General features: G+C 49.8%; 2 protein-coding genes across 8 annotated transcripts in view; both read right to left on the reverse strand.

The window, feature by feature from the left end:
• mbnl3 (muscleblind-like splicing regulator 3) overlaps positions 1–13,259 on the reverse strand; it is a 41,524-nt gene extending 28,265 nt beyond the window's left edge. For all 6 annotated transcript variants that reach the window (XM_084448315.1, XM_084448314.1, XM_084448313.1 and 3 more), the window contains exons 1-2: positions 13,042–13,259; positions 193–1,527 (exon numbers count right to left, since the gene is read on the reverse strand). In XM_084448315.1, coding sequence (XP_084304441.1) covers positions 193–366 — 174 coding nt within the window. In that variant the 5' untranslated portion in view covers positions 367–1,527; positions 13,042–13,259. The remainder of the gene's footprint in view (positions 1–192; positions 1,528–13,041) is intronic.
• A 2,007-nt stretch (positions 13,260–15,266) lies between these two features.
• hs6st2 (heparan sulfate 6-O-sulfotransferase 2) lies at positions 15,267–18,774 on the reverse strand. Of its 2 annotated transcripts, none has more exons than XM_084448337.1 (2): positions 17,908–18,774; positions 15,267–16,657 (listed from the first exon to the last, which is right to left on the reverse strand). In XM_084448337.1, the coding sequence occupies exons 1-2, from the start codon at positions 18,486–18,488 to the stop codon at positions 15,832–15,834; spliced, it is 1,407 nt and encodes a 468-aa protein (XP_084304463.1). In that variant the 5' UTR covers positions 18,489–18,774; the 3' UTR covers positions 15,267–15,831. The 2 variants fall into 2 exon arrangements, with proteins under 2 accessions (XP_084304463.1, XP_084304462.1); XM_084448336.1 differs by having other exon boundaries at positions 15,267–16,660.
• Positions 18,775–19,834: the final 1,060 nt, after the last annotated feature.

Consider the following 19,834-nt stretch of genomic DNA (forward strand, 5'->3'; position numbering starts at 1 on the left):
TGAAAGGCGTTCGCTTCCCAAGACGTCACTGGACTTTCAAAACATCTCCAACATCTCCTCCACATGTCTAGACAGCACCTACACAGGTTATACATTCTCGCGTGCGTGTGTGTGTGTGTGCACGGCCGTGTTTGTTTTGCCTTATCGCTGAGCCCGTGTGTGTGTGGTGTGTTTTGTCTACGGGGCCGTTACCTTGAGCGAGTCGAAGCAGGCGATGACTCGGCCGTTTTCCACGTGGCAGCAGCGGGACGGGTGGGCGAACTTACACTCGGCGTCGGAGCGCGAGCAGGTGCCCCTCTGGAACTCCCGGCACACCTCCAGGGTCAGCCACTTGGTGTCCCGGCCCATGGCCATGCTGACGGCCATCACGACCGCTCACACACACACACACGTGCGCCGGACGAGCGTGGAGCAGGTGGATGAGGTGGCGGACGGACGAGGAAGAAAGGGGGTGAAAGTTACGGAGGAGAAGGTCTCGGGGGTTCGGAGGAGAGGAGCGCTGTGCGGGGTGCGAGGCGCGGGCGGAGAGCCGGGCCTCGGGGGCGAGAGAGTTCCCAGAAGAGTGGGAGGAGGACTGAGGGAGATATCAAGGCCCCTGGGGGAGCAGAGGCCAGCTCTGCCTCGTCAAAAAGAGGGAGGAGTTCCACCTCCTCACTGTGGCATTCTGGGAAGTGTAGTTTCACGCAGGCGCTGTCCTACAGAGGACCCTCCTCTGTCCTGTTGTGTCTCTGTCCTGTTGTGTCTCTGTCCTGTTATGTTTGTGTCCTGTTGTGTCTCTGTCCTGTTGTGTGTCTGTCCTGTTGTGTCTCTGTCCTGTTGTGTGTCTGTCCTGTTATGTCTGTCCTGTTGCGTCTCTCTGTCCTTTTGTGTCCCTGTTGTGTTTCTTTCCTGTTGTGTCTGTCCTGTTGTGTCTGTCCTGTTGTGTCTGTCCTGTTGTCTCTGTCCCGTCCTCTACCCCGGGTCACTCCAGAGGTCCTCAGCGTCTGGGCCGTACTCACGTCCGCATGGCGAGGTCCGGCGCTGTCTGGACCGAGGCAGCAAGTATGGCCGCCGGGGCGGTTAGGGAAAACGGACAGATAAAAAAGCCCCGGGTCTTATCGACCAGCGTCCTGGTCCTGGAGGAGGAGCGAGGGAGGAGGAGGAGGAGGAGGAGGAGGGAGTGGAGATCAGCAGCAGGACGGATGACTCTCTGGCTGTCGGGGTGAATTATAGCCCCGTTCAAGGCCAGGCCGCCCACACGGCGCTCCCCTCCGCTCTGCTCTTCTCTGGGCCAGCCGGGCCGCTCAGGCGCGGTCAGCCCCCCCTGGACGCGGCGTCACGCTGGTGGCACCGGACCCGCACGGGCCGGCCTCTGGCGCTGACGACGCTGGCCGCTCCGGAGTTCCACTTCCTCCTGCTTATTTCTGTCTCTTTCTCATCCCTCCGTCTCGCGCTCGCGTTCCTTCCCGGGGGGTCTCTCTCTCTCTTCTTGTCGTTTATCCTTCCGTTGTCATCCTCGTTCCCCCGGTGGGTCCGCCCTGCGTCTGTCTGTAGGGGGGGGGGGGGGGAAGAAAGACAAGACGGTCAAAGAAAAAGCTGTGGGTAACGTAGCCGGCAGGAGAGAGGAACAGGAAGTTAAAACCCTGCTGTTCTGAAAAGACAACGCCAGGAAAAAACAGGCGTTTCCGAGAGTAGAGTCCTCAGAGTGGAAGCTACTCCGTCAAGTCCAAACTAAAGAGTTGAGCAAACGAACGAGATGAGCGGTTGTTGCAGCGTGAAGCAGAAAGCGAGAGAGAGAAAGAGAGGGAGAGAAAGAGAGAGAGAAAGAGAGAAGGAGAAACAGACAGGGGAGCCGAGCGGACAGGAGGGAGGCTGCAGCGCACAGGAAAGGGCAAGCTATGTCTTGATTAAGAGATACTGCACAGGGAGAGAGGGAGAGAGAGAGGGGGAGGGAGGGAGGGAGAGAAAGAGAGAGGTGGGAGGGAGAGAGCGAGGAAGAAAGAGACGTCACTTTAACTCCCATGAGCCTCGCAGAGCTGAAAGTAATTGACTGACTTGACGTGAATCATGCTACGACGTGCGCCGGAGAAGCGCTGTCCTTGAACCGGCGCCGCCCGATACCGGACGTGTACACCAGCGCGCTCGGCCAGACCGCTATCAATATGAGGGGAGTAAAAAAAAAAGAGGAGTGACGAAGAGAAAGAAGAGAGAGAGAGAGAGAGGGGGGGGGGCATTTCTCCACAGCTGCAGCTGCTGTGCACCCAGTGCGAGGCCACAGCCAATCAGCAGGGGCTTTGCAGGCAGGCAGAGGAGGTCGCTAGCCAATGGGGAGGGAGATTCCACACACACGGAGACCACCCCTCCCTCCCATCACCGCCTGGCCTCGTTCCTCCCTCTCTCTCTCTCTCTCTCCTCTGGCACAGCCTATCAGGGCTGAGCCCCATGCCCAGATTCAAACAACAGAATAAAGCCATGTCTGGCTTTAAACTCTCTCTCTCCCTCTCTCCCTCTCTCTCTCTCTCTCTCCCTGTCTGAATGTGTGCACACCTGTGTCTTGTTCAAACAGTGTGCTCCTCTGCAGAGACGGGGGGGGTGGGGTGAGAGAGAGGAGTCGGACGAGAGGAGGGGTTATTATGACGGAGGGGTGTGGCTGGGTGGGGTAGAGACGGTGGAGAAGCAGAACGCGGTAGCGACTGCTAATCCACCAGAAGCCACGATGACCCACGTCACATGACACTGGATACTGGAATACTAGAACACAGAATACAGTCAAGGTGGGGTGGCTGAGAAAACTCTGCATGAATGTATATTCATTCACCAAGTGACAGACAGAGAGAGAGAGAAAAAGAGAGGGAGGGAGGGAGGGAGGGAGGGAGGGAGAGAGAGAGAGAGAAAGGAAATTAGGAGATGAGGTAGGAGGAGCAGATATTATCTGTCCTCGACATGTCTCATAGCGACTAGGGATGGGAATTTCGACTAATTTTAAAACCGAGTAACCTAACCTGATCCTACTCGAGTAACCGATTACTCAAAAAAAAGATTACTCAAAAAAAGATACCGTCCAGACAGAGCGCATTTAACCCCGCCCCCCTCGGAGGGGAATACGTTTTTTTCCGCCGTTATTACCGTGGCGGTGCTTTCATGTCTCGTCCATGCCCTTGCAAATAAACATATTTAAAAGCTGATGTGTGGTTGGATGCATTACTTATCAGATTGAATAACCCACAGGTTTTCATGAAGCTATCGGAATCGAAAAACGCAGCCTTTTAATTTGGATGCACTGCATACGCGCAGTTTGACTTTTTGATCAGGGGGGGCAGTCAGTCCCAGCCCCCCCCCCCCCCCCCCCCCATATCAAATAGGGATTATAGTGGTATAATTACGTGCCCTGCACGGACAGGCCGGCCGCGGATACCTGTAACAGCCGAACAGCCGCACGACAGCCTCTCGAAGCGCGGGATCGAATGCGCATATTCTGTTACAGCTGCATGATTGACCCACAACATTTAAAAACATAGTGCTTATTATTTCCAATATCCACGTTTCGTTCAACTGCGCCTCCGCTGCGCCGTCCATTAGCACAAAAATTTGGAATTCGTTTCAATATAGCCTAGGCCTACTTCAAACAATATTTTCCAATAAATTCTTCCAAAAACTAAAACGGAATGTATGCTACGCCTTTCATGCTTCAATGTCGGGATGTGTCATTATAAACAGCGTAGGCCTATTAGAATCCAGCAATTGCCTCTTCACATGTAGCCTATCTGCATTTATATCAAAGAATAATCACCAAAAGAATAATAGTGCGTACATAATCGATTTGACAACTGGACAATGGATACGTTGCACAGATATGCAGTATGCAACAGTTCGTTCATGGCTAGCAATGGTAGGCCTACAGTTATGGGATTAGCTCATGTTTGGGCTGTCAAAGCTGCCACTCTTATGTTGCTATAGCCTACAATTATCAGAACAATATGAACATTCAGTTGAAAGTTTTCCATCCACCCATAACTGGATGAGGAATCAGCACAATCAATTCTCACGCAAGCAGGAGCCGTTCAGTGCATTTCTCTGATCCGGTCGCAACCCAGTCTCTAGAAGACATGTTTTGGACGCGTTGCAGAAAAGTTTGCGCATCTGGCCAACAGGGGGGGCAGTGCCCCCCCTTCCCCCAGCCAATCTGCGCGCCTGATGCACTGCCCAGCTCATAGCCTATTAAGCCTATCGTTAGGCTACTCTGAAAACTCTAAGCCTACAATATGCAACCAGACCTCTAATTTACTAATATAAATTAAGTATTAAACCAAGCCTTTACTGACGATGCCGGATAACAAGTGAATTAATTTTTAGCGTTATCTAAAAAGCACCGCGGCACTCACTGCCTATTTCCAATTTATTGGACAATAATGGATGTTTCGGCGTCAAGCCTTCATTAGAGAAATGTCCATGCAAAACTAAATAGATTTATTGAACAACAGGCCTATTCATTCAATATTTCTTTATAGGCTGGAAAACGAGTAGGCTATACGCGCATGGACCTGTGCCGGAGCGCTCTTAAAAAGACTCCATATACAGTACAGCGCTTTTCTCCAGGCAGCCGCCAACGCTCTATCCTCTTTGGTAACAATTGAAAAAGGGCACAGGCGCTCAGAAATGCGCGCTTTCACGGCCAAACATGCCATATTATATAGCCTTTAGATTAACCGAGTAGTGTTTATTTTCCGACTAGCAGATTGCCTACTCGGGTACTCGAGAAATCGGTTAACCGTGCACATCCCTAATAGCGACAGACACCGACGGGAGGAGCTGTGGGGATTGAGTGTGTGTGTGTGTGTGTGTGAGAGAGTGTGTGTGTCTGTGTCAGAGAGTGCGCAGACAGACACCCCAGGAGGAGAGTGCTGCAGGGGAGAGAGAGAGAGAGAGAGAGAGAGAGAGAGAGAGAGAGAGAGAGATGGGGGGAGGTGAGGAATTGAATTAAAACGCCCACCTTCACACACAAGAACAAAGGCACACACTCGCACAAACAGAGAGGATAGGATTTCTTGCTTAAGCACGCTGGTCTCTCCCTCCTCCTCCTCCTCCTCCTCCTCCTCCTCCTACGGATGGATGGAGAGTTTCCACCGGGGGCCGAGATCACGTTCCTGCAGCTCAGCTCACCCTGGAGCCCCTCTCTGCTCAGCAAGACGCAGCCCACCAGCCGCGTCATCATCATCATCATCATCATCACCGTCAAGCCTTCCTCCACCCGGGAGGAGCCCCCCCTGGCCAGTAACCCCCCCCCCCGTACCCCAGTCTCAGGCTCCACTTCCCTGGGCACCGCTTCCACCATTACCACTGACTGTACCACACAGAGATATGGAACCAGCGACAAATACTGTACTGACGTTTTTATGAGCTTCTTTAGTACTTCTGGGGGGATTACAGAGTGAGGGTTTAGTGAAAACTCTTGAGTTTGCTAACCCTGAGATTGAATTGAATCTCAGTTTTCCCTAAACACGCTTTCTGGAATACCCCTCTGACAGACAGAGTAGGACAACAAAGGGGCAGTTAATAATAGAGAAAACATGTCTTAGTGTCATGAATAAGTAAATAACAACTCGGAATAAACAGCATAATCCCCCTTCACGTGAGGAACACCACAGTACGGAATAACACAGCCTGACCTCCCTCTGAGGTCCTGACGACCAGGCTAGCATTAGCGTCATCACAAGACTTCAGATTACAAATTCAAACGTGGACTATAGCTACTTTTCCGCAGCAGCCAAAGCTACGTAGGTTGGCAGCCCTCGGTTTCCACACTTCAGTCCTTCTGTCGTGTTTAATAGGTTAATGTGTAACCGCCCTATCAGACAGGCGGCAGAACGAAGCGGAGGAAAGTTTTGGCCGAGTTACAGGGGTGTTGGAAGGTAAACAGACCTGAAGTAAAGTGCACCCATGCGGGTCTGCTGAGGACTTCTGGGCCAGCGCACTGGAGGAGGGAAACACAGGCTGCCGGTTCCCTCAGTTCTCTCAGCTCACCACGGGACTAATCACAACAATAGCCTTTGAGTCACTGAACTGAAGTATGTAGGATACACAAGCTACAACTCTCATGCCTGCTGTACTAGTGTACTAGCATCTAGACAGACGCGGTGTGTAATACTGGAGTTGCTGTAGAGATGACCGTGGGAGTGGCTCTCCAACGCTACCACGCTGCAGAGGAACTACAGCAAGAGCAGGAGGGGGAGGTTAGGAGGGAGGGGGGGGGGGGGTCAGGAGGGAGGGGGAGGTTAGGAGGGAGGTTAGGAGGCAGGGGGAGGTTAGGAGGGAGGCGGGGTCAGGAGGGAGGGGGAGGTTAGGAGGGAGGAAGGGGGGAGGTCAGGAGGGAGGGGGGAGGTTATGAGGCAGGGGGAGGTCAGGAGGGAGGGGGGAGGTTATGAGGCAGGGGGAGGTCAGGAGGGAGGGGGGGGGGGGGGTCAGGTGGGAGGGGGGGAAGAGGGAGGACGCACCAAACAGCAGAGATGAGAGAAACGAGAGGAGAAGGAATCATAGCTGCCGTAATACGTTACATTTTGTTAAAATGAAGATAGGAAAGAGAATAGATGCATATCGACTCCACAAGGTCAGCCAGCCTGATCGGCATGCAAGCTCACACACACACACACACACACACACACACACACACACACACACGGTCGCTGTGTCCTTCAGAGCAATGTAACGTGGATCAGACACAGATGAGTATGTGTCCGGGCCGTCTAACCCTATAGGACACATAACCCTCATGGTTAAACGTTACAACAGTAATCTCTCAGAGTCAAGACACTTCCTGGTCTGTATGGATGGATTCTGTCTGAGGTGTTTAGTTATAAACATTAACACTGACCTCATGTCACCTGCATCAGCCAGGGAGCAAAAAACAATGCACATTTTTAGATTTGTTGCAATTGACTGATTTCATGTCAAAATGTGGTAGGATAGCCGAATATCAAACCACTAGTTGACCCTGTGCATTGCTGGTCGACTAGTCGTAAAAAAAAAAATATATATATATTTTAATTTTTTTAATGTTTATTGGGTTTTTTGCTGTTTGGGGCAGCTGTGAATAGTTCATCTTTGTCATTTTTTTTATTGTATATACTGTATATATATATATATATATATATATATATTTTACTTTTGTTTATTAACCATTGTTATTGGGTGAATAAAATCACAGTAAACCCGCAAATAATCGACTAGTCAACTATTTTGGGGGAGAAGTCGATGACTATTAAGCAGTCGTGAATGCCCTCAAATGTGGCATGCAGTATATATAGGTTAGTCCTCTGTCTATGAGGCGAAGCTCTCTGTATTTAATATGGCCACTATTATTTAATTGATTTGTACATAATGACATTTTGTTTGTGTGCGTAAGATGGGGTCATATGTCCGCTGGTGTACAGTACAGCTGGTGTGTTTTTGTGAATGGTTTACTGTGGTGCTTTAACGAGCTGCGGGGATTACTTAACCTAATTACTTTGCTCTCTCTCTCCAGCGGTGGGCTTTCACTCCCACTCCCCCCATCGCTCCCCTTCTCATGAAGACGACTCACCTCAAAGGCTGCAGCCGGAAGGTAAGTAGCCTCTCAACCTGCAATGGCCCCATGATCTAAAATCAATTTGCGGAACCGTCGATAACTCAAAATATCAATACTTGGGGAAGGGGGAACATCTCTTGATGTGACGCCGTCCGCCTAGCTTGGCCTCTATCTGGGAAAACAGCGGAGCGGGGGTGCTGAGTAGGCTAAGTGAGGAGAGGAGAGGATGGTGGAGTATGTAGGGCAGCAGGATGCTGCATTGCCTCCCCGTGCCTGCAGTGGTGGTGGGGGTGGTGGAGGTGGGGCCCTGGGAGTCAGCGGGTAGAGGTCAGGCTGGAGGTGGGGGAGGGAGAGCGGAGGTGCCTGCCTGCCTCTGGCGTGGGCCCGGCGCACTGCGTCCCACTCTCCATCGGCGACGGAGCTTCGTGATGACAGGGTAACCTTCACACCGGCAGAGCGCTGAGGTAGGCAGGTGTGACGCGGCGTGGGGGAGCCGTCTGTGAGGCAGGCCTGTCGTTCAGGCTCTCGTTGGTCTGTAGGGCTCTGGGTTTTGTGAGAACTAAACGACTTCTGCACCACAGTTAACTTCTAAAAGACTTTCTGAAAATCTTGTTGATAGAAGGAATAGCCTCAGAAAACAACCTTTTAGCGTTAAAAGCAGTGCCACTACTGCAGAAGCAGAAGAGCTTTCCTGCGTGGTCCACAATTGTTTATGTTTCAGTCATGAGGCTGGAGGTTCCCCAAGGTCCCTCGATGCCCTTCAGCCAGCCCCGGCCCCGTGTCCGAGCAGGAGGCACGCAGACACGGTTAAAACAAACAGCCCTCTCTTAGAGCAGGAAGCACGCACACACCGATAGAACAAACAGCCCTCTCTCGGAGCAGGAGGCCGGCAGAGATGCAGACACGGATAAAACAAACAACTAGGTGAAAACACAACATGCCCACTCAGCGGACTCGTTCTGATCCGCATGATGATTATTCTGAAAATTGTGTTTTAAACGACCGAAGGAGAGACTAGATCTGACTGCTGCACTGACTCTTTTATAGTCCAAATTGCACTGCTATTTTTTTTGCACTATGTTTATATCACTGCACTTTACGAGTCCTGTCATGCACTGTCCTGTCCCTGTCCCTGTCCCTTTCCCTGTCCCTGTCCTGTCCTGTCCTGTCCTGTCCCTGTCCCTGTCCCTTTCCCTGTCCCTGTCCTGTCCTGTCCTGTCCTGTCCTGTCCCTGTCCCTGTCCTGTCTCCTGTCTCTGCACTTGTCCATTGTTGTACTGCTGTAAGCACCATGGGTCATATAAAAAATCAGATGTATGTAAGTACAATGGCAATGAATGAATTCTGATTCTGATTCTGAAATTACTCTTTCGAGCTTCGGTCCGAAAACGGTCTAATTCTGCTGCCGTTTCATGCTAAAATAAAACGACAACCATACCAATCCCCATACTGAACACTGGCATTCCCCTACGAGCAGTCGAGACAGAAAGCAGGATACTAGTCAGGAAGGGGACAGTGGCCAGGATGGTCAGGGGACAGTGGCCAGGATGGTCAGGGGACAGTGGCCAGGATGGTCAGGGGAAGGCAGGGGACAGTGGCCAGGATGGTCAGGTGAGGGCAGGGGACAGTGGCCAGGATGGTCAAAGGAGGGCAGGGGACAGTGGCCAGGATGGTCAGGTGAGGGCAGGGGACAGTGGCCAGGATGGTCAGGGGACAGTGGCCAGGATGGTCAAAGGAGGGCAGGGGACAGTGGCCAGGATGGTCAGGGGACAGTGGTCAGGATGGTCAGGGGACAGTGGCCAGGATGGTCAGGGGAAGGCAGGGGACAGTGGCCAGTATGGTCAAAGGAGGGCAGGGGACAGTGGCCAGGATGGTCAGGGGAGGGCAGGGGACAGTGGCCAGGATGGTCAGGTGAGGGCAGGGGACAGTGGCCAGGATGGTCAGGGGAGGGCAAGGGACAGTGGCCAGGATGGTCAGGTGAGGGCAGGGGACAGTGGCCAGGGGAGGGCAGGGGACAGTGGCCAGGATGGTCAAAGGAGGGCAGGGGACAGTGGCCAGGATGGTCAGGGGAAGGCAGGGGACAGTGGCCAGGATGGTCAGGGGAAGGCAGGGGACAGTGGCCAGGATGGTCAGGGGAGGGCAGGGGACAGTGGCCAGGATGGTCAGGGGAAGGCAGGGGACAGTGGCCAGGATGGTCAGGGGAAGGCAGGGGACAGTGGCCAGGATGGTCAGGGGAGGGCAGGGGACAGTGGCCAGGATGGTCAAAGGAGGGCAGGGGACAGTGGCCAGGATGGTCAGGGGAGGGCAGGGGAGGGAGCTGTAACCAGAATGATCAGATGATTGTCTAAGCGATCGAGGTGGAAGACGAGAGGGGAGGGAGGGGTCAGCATGGGAGTGAAAGCCCACTGATAGAGAGAGAGAGAGCAAAGTAATTAGGTTAAGTAATCCCCTCAGATCGTTAAAGCACCACAGTAAACCATTCACAAAAACACAAACACACACATCTTACACACACAAAGTGTAAATGCACAAATTAATGAAATAATACTGGATATAAGAATTACAGACAGAGGCCTAGCCTATATGCCACATTTTGACATGAAATCAATTAATCACAACGGGGACGGCAGATGGAAATTAGCGACTTACAGTAGCTACACTCTGGTGCAATGCATCTTTTCTCATTGAGATTGATGTTGCTTTTTGTACATGATCCCTGACTAAATAAACTAAGTTCAAAAAAGCACAGCTACTGTACCTTATTAGCATTTAGCCTTTGCTATTACTGATCTACTGATTTTTGCATATATACAGCTATTATAAGGTCTATTAAACTGCACCTCTTTCCAAAGCCCCGTTGTTAGATAATAGATATTTACTACCTGTGAGCTGTGTATATAGGCAGGTATTATAGCTAAATCAATATCATATAGCCTGCATAACATTTAGTGATTTGCTAAAGCTGTTGCTTTAACAGTATAATGTTTTATTTGCACCATAAAAACACATCATCTGGGGCAGCTTAGACCTGCATGTGGGGGGACATGAGGACAGGTTGTGTAGTATGTGTGTGTGTGTGTGTGTGTGTGTGTGTGTGTGTGTGTGTGTGTGTGATTGTGGGGCTTATCAGTGTTCATATGGAGTGAAACAAAACAAGCTAGACGGGTGCAGAGTTCACAGTTGAGACAGAGCATGACAGAAAGAGAGTGTGACAGAGAGAGAGAAGGAGGGAAGGAGAGAAGGAGGGAAGGAGAGAGAAGGAGAGAGAGAAGGAGAGAGAGAAGGAGAGAGAGAGGGAGAGAGAGAAGGAGAGAGAGAGGGAGAGAGAGCGAGAGCATACGCGAGTCTAGACTCGCCATGCTGTTAAACGAGGCAAGACAATGGCAGCGAGTCTAAAAGCATATCACTGAGGCCGGGTATGAGCAGAGTGTGGTTAAGTGCGGGGGTATGGTCCTGGGAGGACGCCCCTTATCAGACCATCTCCTGCTTCTGGTTCCTGCTCGGGGGACAAAAATGGGGGAATTACACTTGACTGAGTGGAATGCTATTGTTGCTTAGTGATAAGACTGAGTGACCTGATTTAACCCTGGTCTACTGTATGCTGAAGGTGCCTTGTATGCTAACTTTGTAGCCAGGCCTGTAAATTGCATTGGTGTAGACTAAGTCAAAGTAAATATAAAATATTATATAAATATAATAGAAAAGCACTATGCTCTTATTCACTTGTTTAGAATGGAGATGCACTTGTGAGTTCTAGCCAGTAGTTATCCTACTACCCATGTTAAATGCAATTATTGTAAGTTGCTTTGGATAAAAGTGTCTGCTATATGATTGTAATGTATTTTTTTTTTATTTTTTTTATCCCTTTGAAAAACATCTAACTATAAAAGCAGGAATCCCTGTCTGTATGTCTCTCTATCACTATTATCTTGAGAACCGGACACTGAATGAAGTTGACATTCGGCAGGTGTATTGCTCAGGACCCAAGGAAGTGCAGTGTCAAGAAGTGACGTTGCTTGGATGAGCGGTTCTCGAGAGAGCTGCAATTAATCAGCCATTCTGAACAGGCACGTGTTCAACGGGCACCAGGACCCAAGGAAATGCATCCAGCGGAGCTCTGCCCTACTCTAGGTCACACACCCTCTCACACACATAAAGCCAATCAGGAGAGACCCACTCAAAGGTGCGAAAACCCCGCAGTCATCAAAATGGCTCAACAGCCCCGGTGGCAAAGCAAGGAAGCCCCCTGAAGAAAGCCACAGACAGCCAGAACCACAAAGAAGTACTTTCCTGAGACCAACCTTATGTGCTGAACCAAGTCATATCAGCAAGCAACGAATGTGGATAAATAAATAGGATAATGGGCAGTAAAGGCTAGCAGACAGGTTAGCTAGCCAAGTCTCCCGTCTGTTTTTTATGACGTTTGAGAGACAAAGGGCCATGACTGCTAACATTACCTAGTGATAGACAACCACCAGTTAGCTACTGTATATCCAAGGCTAGCGTCCTAGCTAGCTAGCCCGCTAATACAAGCCAGCTAGGCACTAGCTAGACATGAGTTCATTATGGCAGCAGATTCAGATTGGTTTGTCCAGCTAGGCGTCCCTTCTCCAGGCTACTTGGGGATTTGGTGTATCTGTCTGGAACACGAATATCTCCACAAGCGCCCACTGTATGAAGTTTAAATATGCGGCATGTGTGCTCAGGACTTAGGGTGTGCATTATATCACGTGAAGCTGAGAAAATGTATTGAAACAAATCAGCATACCATCATAGAACCGAGTGCTATTAGTAGGCTATGTCTTCGGCTCAATTATTACTCGGTTCCCTGGAAGGAGTCTGTCTGCATTTCGATATTCTTGATAATCGGGCTCTGTATGAAGTTGAAATTCAGCAGGTAGCCTAGGCTACTGCTCCGGACCCAAGGAGTAGGGTCGAGTGAGAAGTTTAAGGAACGGGCACTGCACTGGTTGACATGAAAAGCGTTTGAAGTGTGGGAGTATTAAACAGGTCAGGTTGTGGTGTGCTGGAAACGTAACCTGTAGCACTGCACATGTTCCAAACGCTATGCCTTAATTTTGCAAATGACGACGAACAGGAGCCATATGCTCCCCAGCTGCTGTGTTAATCTTTGGGTTAGCATGCCCTGTGACAATCTGTTAAAAACCAACGGATTTATGATGAAGACGTAGGCTATAGTCGCCAACGATACTGAATGTCTACTAAATTCAACCTCATGACAGCAGGTGAGAAATGACGGTCATTTTAATACAGTCTGCCTGGTGTGGCTATAAACTACCCAGCAACAGGCAAAGACAGCTCAAATGAAGACGGGGTCTACCCTTCGTTGTCAACAACAATCACGGCATTTCACATTTATTAACTTCTAATAGATGAGTAGATGAGCTTATCGGGAAGCTTATTGACATGATGCAATGGGCTGCATGCGCATTCTGCATAAAGAAGCACGAGGCAGTGAAAGTGAACTGCGCCAGTTCTTACCTGCGCGCGGTCAGCTGCGTGTCTTCACGGTTCAGATCTGCGCATTAAAGAGCTGATGTCATGCCAAGCACGCGTATTCTGCCTAATCATTTATTTCAACAAAAGACGCAGTTCTTCGCTTTAAGGCGATAGTAGAGCAGACAGCAAATACAGATGTAAAAAAATGATTTGCATAAAAATATATGCTATATTGTCATGAAACGAACTACCGAAATGAAAGCGCGAAGTGAAACGTCGGAAGTTGCTAGATGACTAAATAAAAAGCAGCGAGCCGAGCAGGCGAGGTGAAACGGAGGGAGGGAAGGGCCGAAGGGAGGAGTTGAAGAGAAAAGTGTTGTTTGCCTGCGCGTCTCTTGATGTCGCATTGCCATCTATTGCCACCATTTTAAGGGAATCCCGTGCACTCCGTTATTCATCGAGGGACAGAATACCATCTTCATACCGAGTATCACCGACCATCACGCCCCAGTGGTAAATACCTGCAGGGCTTTGTCCAGTGCGCCAGGCTGTGCTTGCGCCAGACAGACCTCACCCCATGACCGTCTCCAGGTAACGACACAGAAAGATGGAGAACTGTCACAAATATCTATGTAGGCTACAGAACATTTTATTTTGGCGCAGGCCGACATTTCTGACAATTACCTGGTTGCGATTTGATGGCAAGTGTAGGCCTACAGTGTAGGATAATGCGAACTTTGCCAATATGATCTCACCACAATGTCGGCATGAAGGTGGAGCTATTGGATAAGTAAAGTGGAATGTATTAATTGCAATATATTAAGCAACACATTAACTTGCAGGCCTAATCCCACAAGTCAGTTTTGCTTACCCGATAAATCCTTACAAGTCTATAAAATAATAAATGCACTAAGGCAGCATATGTTGGCAGGCCAGGCTAAGGTTGTGGCGCCCCCTGCTGGACAAGGTAAGTAAAGTTTAGGTCTTGAAACGAGGGGGGCAGATACAATGGCCATAATGATGCCTTATTCTCTCCTATCGACCAGACAGTATTTGTACCGACAGTAACGTCCAGTACTTCGACGCTAGCCATCACTACTCTCAGGAGCTCAATAGATATGCATCCTACACTTACATACTAATGAGTATAATGCTGAGCTACTAAATGAGCTGGCACGGATGTGCATATTGTCACAACTTTATTTTTTAAAATGTATTTAAACCTTTATTTAACCAGGGGAATTCCTGTTGAGATTTAAATCTCTTTTGCGAAGGAGCCCTGGCCAAGAGTGGCCACAATAAAAAACAAGACCATCAAGTCAGACAATACATTAAAAGTAAAAAAAAAAATACATAGGGGCAAAGGATTACAACATGACCTACACCCTAGCAAAAAGCATCATACATTGGAAGTGCCCTATGATTACAATACCACGTAGCAGCGCCCAATCACATAGAGCTAGAGTCATAGCCTAGATGGAGAAAAGGCTTTCAGAGGGACAGAAACCTGTCCAGGGAAGCAGCTACCGGCTCCAATGGAGTCTGTCTCCAAGCCCTTCACTGTGGTTTTTAAAGCAGAGTGGGATCAGCTCCTTAAGCTTCAGATCAGCCTGCAGGAGGGTCCGGGCTGGAGGGGCAGAGAACATGGAGGCCTGCTGGCCCAGCTCTGTACAAGCCCTGGGGACAAGGTACAGACCCCTGGGGACAGACAGCACGAGTGGCTCGTTTGAGCATAGGGAGGAAGCGCTGGTTTGCAGTTGATGGCACTTATTCCTTTAGCCAGCTTTAAACTGAAATGATCAGAAGTCCTTACCACCAGCTGCTCATGTAGTAATATACCTTCATTTCTTATTGTTTCCACATGCTCTACGCCTTTTGTATATTTAGTTGTGTTGTTCTCTGTGTCCTTGTGTCTTTCAATGTGAAACTTTGCTGCCTTCTTGGCCAGGTCAGTATTGTAAAAGAGATTTTATCTCAATGCTTTTTATCTGGTTAAATAAAGGTTAAATAAAATGATGTACCTGCATAGGTAGGAGCGAAGCAGGTTGATAATGGACTTATAGATGAACATATACCAGTGAGTTAGTCTGCGCAGAGCCAGTGAGGACCAGCGGACTTTGGCGTAAAGAGTGCAGTGGAGGGTCAAAGCTTTGACCCTGGGATAAACCTCAGCGCCCTGTGGGACAGTGTCCAGCCAGTGCAGGTGTTGCGCAGAGGCGTGCGTGCGTGTATAATAAGTCACCATAAAAGACAACTAGATTCAGATCATTAATACCAGGAAACCAGTATATGATTTTATTTTATCTACAAAAAGGACACCAGGAGGATATAACAGGTAAATGTTCAACACATTGAGGTAATAACAGGCTAATCGCAAAGATTTCATGAATGATTTTTTTTCCCCACATCAACCCTTTTCTTAAAAAAATCAAATGCAAATCATCTAACAGATCCGAGAGCTTAATTAACATACATTTCAAAATGTCAGTGAGAATGTTATCGCCATCCTCGGCTCTTACATATAACAATACAAACGATTTAATGGCACGTCTGGGGTTAAATCAAACAAACATTCTAGAGGGAGGGTGATCCTGAACGGTGAGGGATTGGAGATGGTTAATCCTGGATTTTCTTTACAGGAAAAGTACTGACCACAAATTATGTAACAGGCAAAGTATTACAATCGAGAACAATAAATTAATACAGTGTGTCATTGAAAACTGGCAACTCAAAGAGTGAACTAAAGGTCTGTTTGGTTGTATGGTTAGCATACTTATCCTGTTTGAAGGAGGCAGACCTGTGAACGGTAACACCCCGAGTCTCTCCTCCTCCCTACCACTGTTCCACATTATCTAGGTAGTCATCCATGGTGCTGTTCTCCTCCTGGTCCCACCATTCCGGCAGCTGCACCTCAGCGTCCACCCCCCCTTCCTCCTGTCTCACCTCGGGGGTGGGTGGAGGGCGACTCTGTCCAGGCCGGGGCTCTGGCCACCTGGGTCTCTCTCCGGGCCTCGCCGGGCTCCCCGGCCTCCCCCTGAGCCTCCTCCTCTCCTGCTGCCTCCTCTCCCTGGCCTGCCGTCTCTCCTCCTGCCGGGCGGTCTGGAAGCGCTGGAGGAAGAGGTCGCGGGCGTACTCGTACAGCTGCACATCCCAGCGGTTCAGCCGGCGGATGCGGCGCTGCGTCTCGGCCGGCACGTCCACGCCGGCGGCGCGCGTGCCGTTGAGCTGGGTGAAGGGCGCGATGAACGCCAGGCGGAAGGTGCGCTCGAACAGGTACTGGGTCTTGCGCTGGAACTCCGTCAGCCCGAAGAAGGCCATGCCGCGCAGGTTGCGCTTGGCGCTCTCCAGCAGCACGGCCCAGCGCTCGTCCTCGTCCATGGAGGCGGAGGAGACGTTGTAGCAGCCCACCAGGCTGAGGTCGGCCAGCATGCGCGTCTGCCGGTTGCTGGCCAGGTTGTAGGGGCAGTCCATGAACTCCCCGAGCGAGCAGCCGGTCCAGTCGTCGCCCGGGTAGCAGCTGGGCAGCTCCGACAGCGTGGGCGCGCGGCCGTCGCACACGTGCAGAGACGCCTTCCAGGTGGCGCCGCGTTGCACGTGGCGCCACTCGCTGAGGTAGCGCCACACGGGGTCCCGCAGGATGGTAATGTAGTAGTAGTTCCTGCTGGGAGAGGGAAAGATGTTTGGGATGTTTATACTTTTCTGCACTCTGTGGAAACCAGCAACAACAACAACCCCATATTAGACTCCATTTGTTCATATGCTCCTTCATACCACCCGTCTGCCATCTCAAACCCTTAAGAACCCTGTAATGCCCCCTATGTCTTGAGTTGATGTAGACGGCCAACACTGTTAAAAGGATAAACATTTCAAAACAATAATGGTGTCAACAGACACGCTTTTCACTAGAGATGAAGAGAAGTCATATCAAACACATCTACACCAAATGTGCCAGATGGCCTTTTAGAAGTGGGCGGTGTTCTAGATGAATTGGGGTTCTCGACATGTGGCCAAAATGAAAAGAATGACAATAGAGGTGTATGTCATTCATCTACAGGCAGCCGACTGCTAGAGGGCCAGAAGCAACCCCTTTATAAACTAACAAAACATGCATCGTGTCTGAATATAAAATGGGTAATTATTGTCCTGCACGACCTTGTCTTGCACAAAGCATTCCAGATCCCTTTAGACCTGGTCCAGGTCTAATCACTCTCCTCTCTGTGTCACCTGGTCCAGGTCTAATCACTCTCCTCTCTGTCACCTGGTCCAGGTCTAATCCCTCTCCTCTTTGTAACCTGGTCCAGGTCTAATCCCTCTCCTCTTTGTAACCTGGTCCAGGTCTAATCCCTCTCCTCTTTGTTACCTGGTCCAGGTCTAATCCCTCTCCTCTCTGTGTCACCTGGTCCAGGTCTAATCACTCTCCTCTGTGTCACCTGGTCCAGGTCTAATCACTCTCCTCTGTGTCACCTGGTCCAGGTCTAATCCCTCTCCTTTTTGTAACCTGGTCCAGATCTAATCCCTCTCCTCTTTGTTACCTGGTCCAGGTCTAATCCCTCTCCTCTCTGTGTCACCTGGTCCAGGTCTAATCCCTCTCCTCTCTGTGTCACCTGGTCCAGGTCTAATCCCTCTCCTCTCTGTGTCACCTGGTCCAGGTCTAATCCCTCTCTTCTCTGCGTCACCTGGTTCAGGTCTAATCCCTCTCATCTCTGTCTCACCTGGTCCAGGTCTAATCCCTCTCTTCTCTGTGTCACCTGGTTCAGGTCTAATCCCTCTCCTCTCTGTCTCACCTGGTCCAGGTCTAATCCCTCTCCTCTCCTCTGTCTCACCTGGTCCAGGTCTTATCCCTCTCCTCTCCTCTCCTCTGTCTCACCTGGTCCAGGTCTATTCCCTCTCCTCTCCTCTCTGTCTCACCTGGGAACAGCCGGGGTCTTCGGGGGCTCCCGCGTGTCCATGAGCGAGGGGACGCAGTTGGTCAGTTCCGTCCAGTCCGCGTGAAGACCGCAGCTCCAGCCGGTGGAAAACCGGGAGAAAAGCCACGTTTCCCGTTTACCCGGACGGTAACAAGTGCATTTCTTTTGGCCGGCATGGCACTCACAAGGCCTCTCGAGTTGAATATTGCGCACTAAATGACGACCAAAAGTTGTCCCCCCGGTTTTTTGGATGTGAAGAAACACTATGACATCGTCACCTTTGATGTTGAAGTCTACTACGCGGTTGAGGTCAGCAGTGGTGAAATTAAACCGGGGAACGAAACGGGCCAAAGCACCGTCCTCTGCGACGTACGGGTCTTTACCACCGGGTCCATCTCCACTTCTGTGCCCGTCTGCCTGGGATCCGATGGCATTGCCACCTGATTTGGAAGATAATGACCCTAGATGCAACAGCTGACAGTCGGAGCTGGGGCAAACATACTGGAGAACGATTACCCCAAAGAGCAACACCATAAACACGGCAAATAAGAGGCGATGGTTGCTGGTGGATTTTTCATCCATCTTCCCGACAGAAGCAGAAACGCATAACTGGCAGTCGGACCCCCCTGCCTCCGCTCAGGGGGAAATACTCCTGTTGATGATGTTCCAGCTATGCTAACTTAGCACTAGCTGCCTAACAAAAACAATGCATAGTTAACGCTGATACTACGTTACCTTTTTGGTGGCTGGATTGAGTCCAGAATCTAACTACAAGGCGCTAGTATTATGGCTGTTACTTCCCCTAGAAAACAGTTCGCATATTGATTGGTGATTTGTATTTTGGTGTGGATATTCTTTACCCAGCGAATCGGTGTTTATCTATCTTGGCTCTAGCAGCTGCCCTTCTAACATGTCCTCCCAGCAGCCCCTGCGCTGGCTGTTTCTTTAAATGACGTCACTTACATGGGCGGAGCCTCGAGTCTGCGCGAGCGTGTCGCGTGCTTCTGAAGTTTAGAGATACGCTTTATAATTGAGAATCTGATGCGTGTATTAACCTTGTTATTTTAATACATTTATATTTAAAATGTTGCAATTGCCAGACTTCTTCCCAATGTGTATGCTAATGTACAGACAAGCCGAAATAGCTCAGTTGGGAGAGCGTTAGACTGAAGATCTAAAGGTCCCTGGTTCGATCCCGGGTTTCGGCATTTTGATTCTGATCAGACAGCTAGTCTCGTGATAGTAACACATTAGTATTCCACTGTATTTAAGAGAAGACAGAAAATCAATTAAATCAGCCTAATTGTTATTAACAGCATGACACAAGCATGAAACAAATAGACCAGCATGATCCATAATTAACTATGGCATCAATATGTTTATGTATCTTCCATTAAAGAAGTAAACTAGAAATGAACATTCAAGACCATTTAAATATTGGCAGTCTTTATTTGAACAAGACTAGGAAATGTTGTTTAATATACCTTTTCTTTTACAATTTAGCATCTATCTCATTCATGTTTTTTCATAAGAGATTCTCTGAGAAGTAAAAATCGGTTGGGTTGTTACAGTCTCTTTCAGAGACTAGACTTCTAAAACGGCTGCTCATATATTTACACATTTTGTTTCTTTTTTTCAGTCTCGTCTCTCAGAAGACGACGTGTGATGCAGGCTGATAGAGGGCCAACGCCAGATGGAGAAGAATCTTCACCTTGCCCATCAACTGCATCTGTCCCACAAACTAAAGTAGCCCCGTACTACAGGCCCGGTAACAAGCCAGACCCAGCCGTACTACAGGCCCGGTAACAAGCCAGACCCAGCCGTACTACAGGCCCGGTAACAAGCCAGACCCAGCCGTACTACAGGCCCGGTAACAAGCCAGACCCAGCCGTACTACAGGCCCGGTAACAAGCCAGACCCAGCCGTAC

The sequence above is a fragment of the Borostomias antarcticus genome (assembly GCF_949987555.1).
Source record: "Borostomias antarcticus genome assembly, chromosome: 14".
NCBI lineage: Eukaryota > Metazoa > Chordata > Actinopteri > Stomiiformes > Stomiidae > Borostomias > Borostomias antarcticus.

What these genes read in the sequence shown, in the direction of transcription:
- hs6st2 (XM_084448336.1), bottom strand. Translation starts at nt 18,488, where the DNA reads ATGGATGAAAAATCCACCAGCAACCATCGCCTCTTATTTGCCGTGTTT. An exon ending in AAGACCCCGGCTGTTCCCAG is followed by an intron (nt 16,661 to 17,907) that starts GTGAGACAGAGA and finishes TCCCTCTCCCAG; the next exon opens with CAGGAACTACTACTACATTA.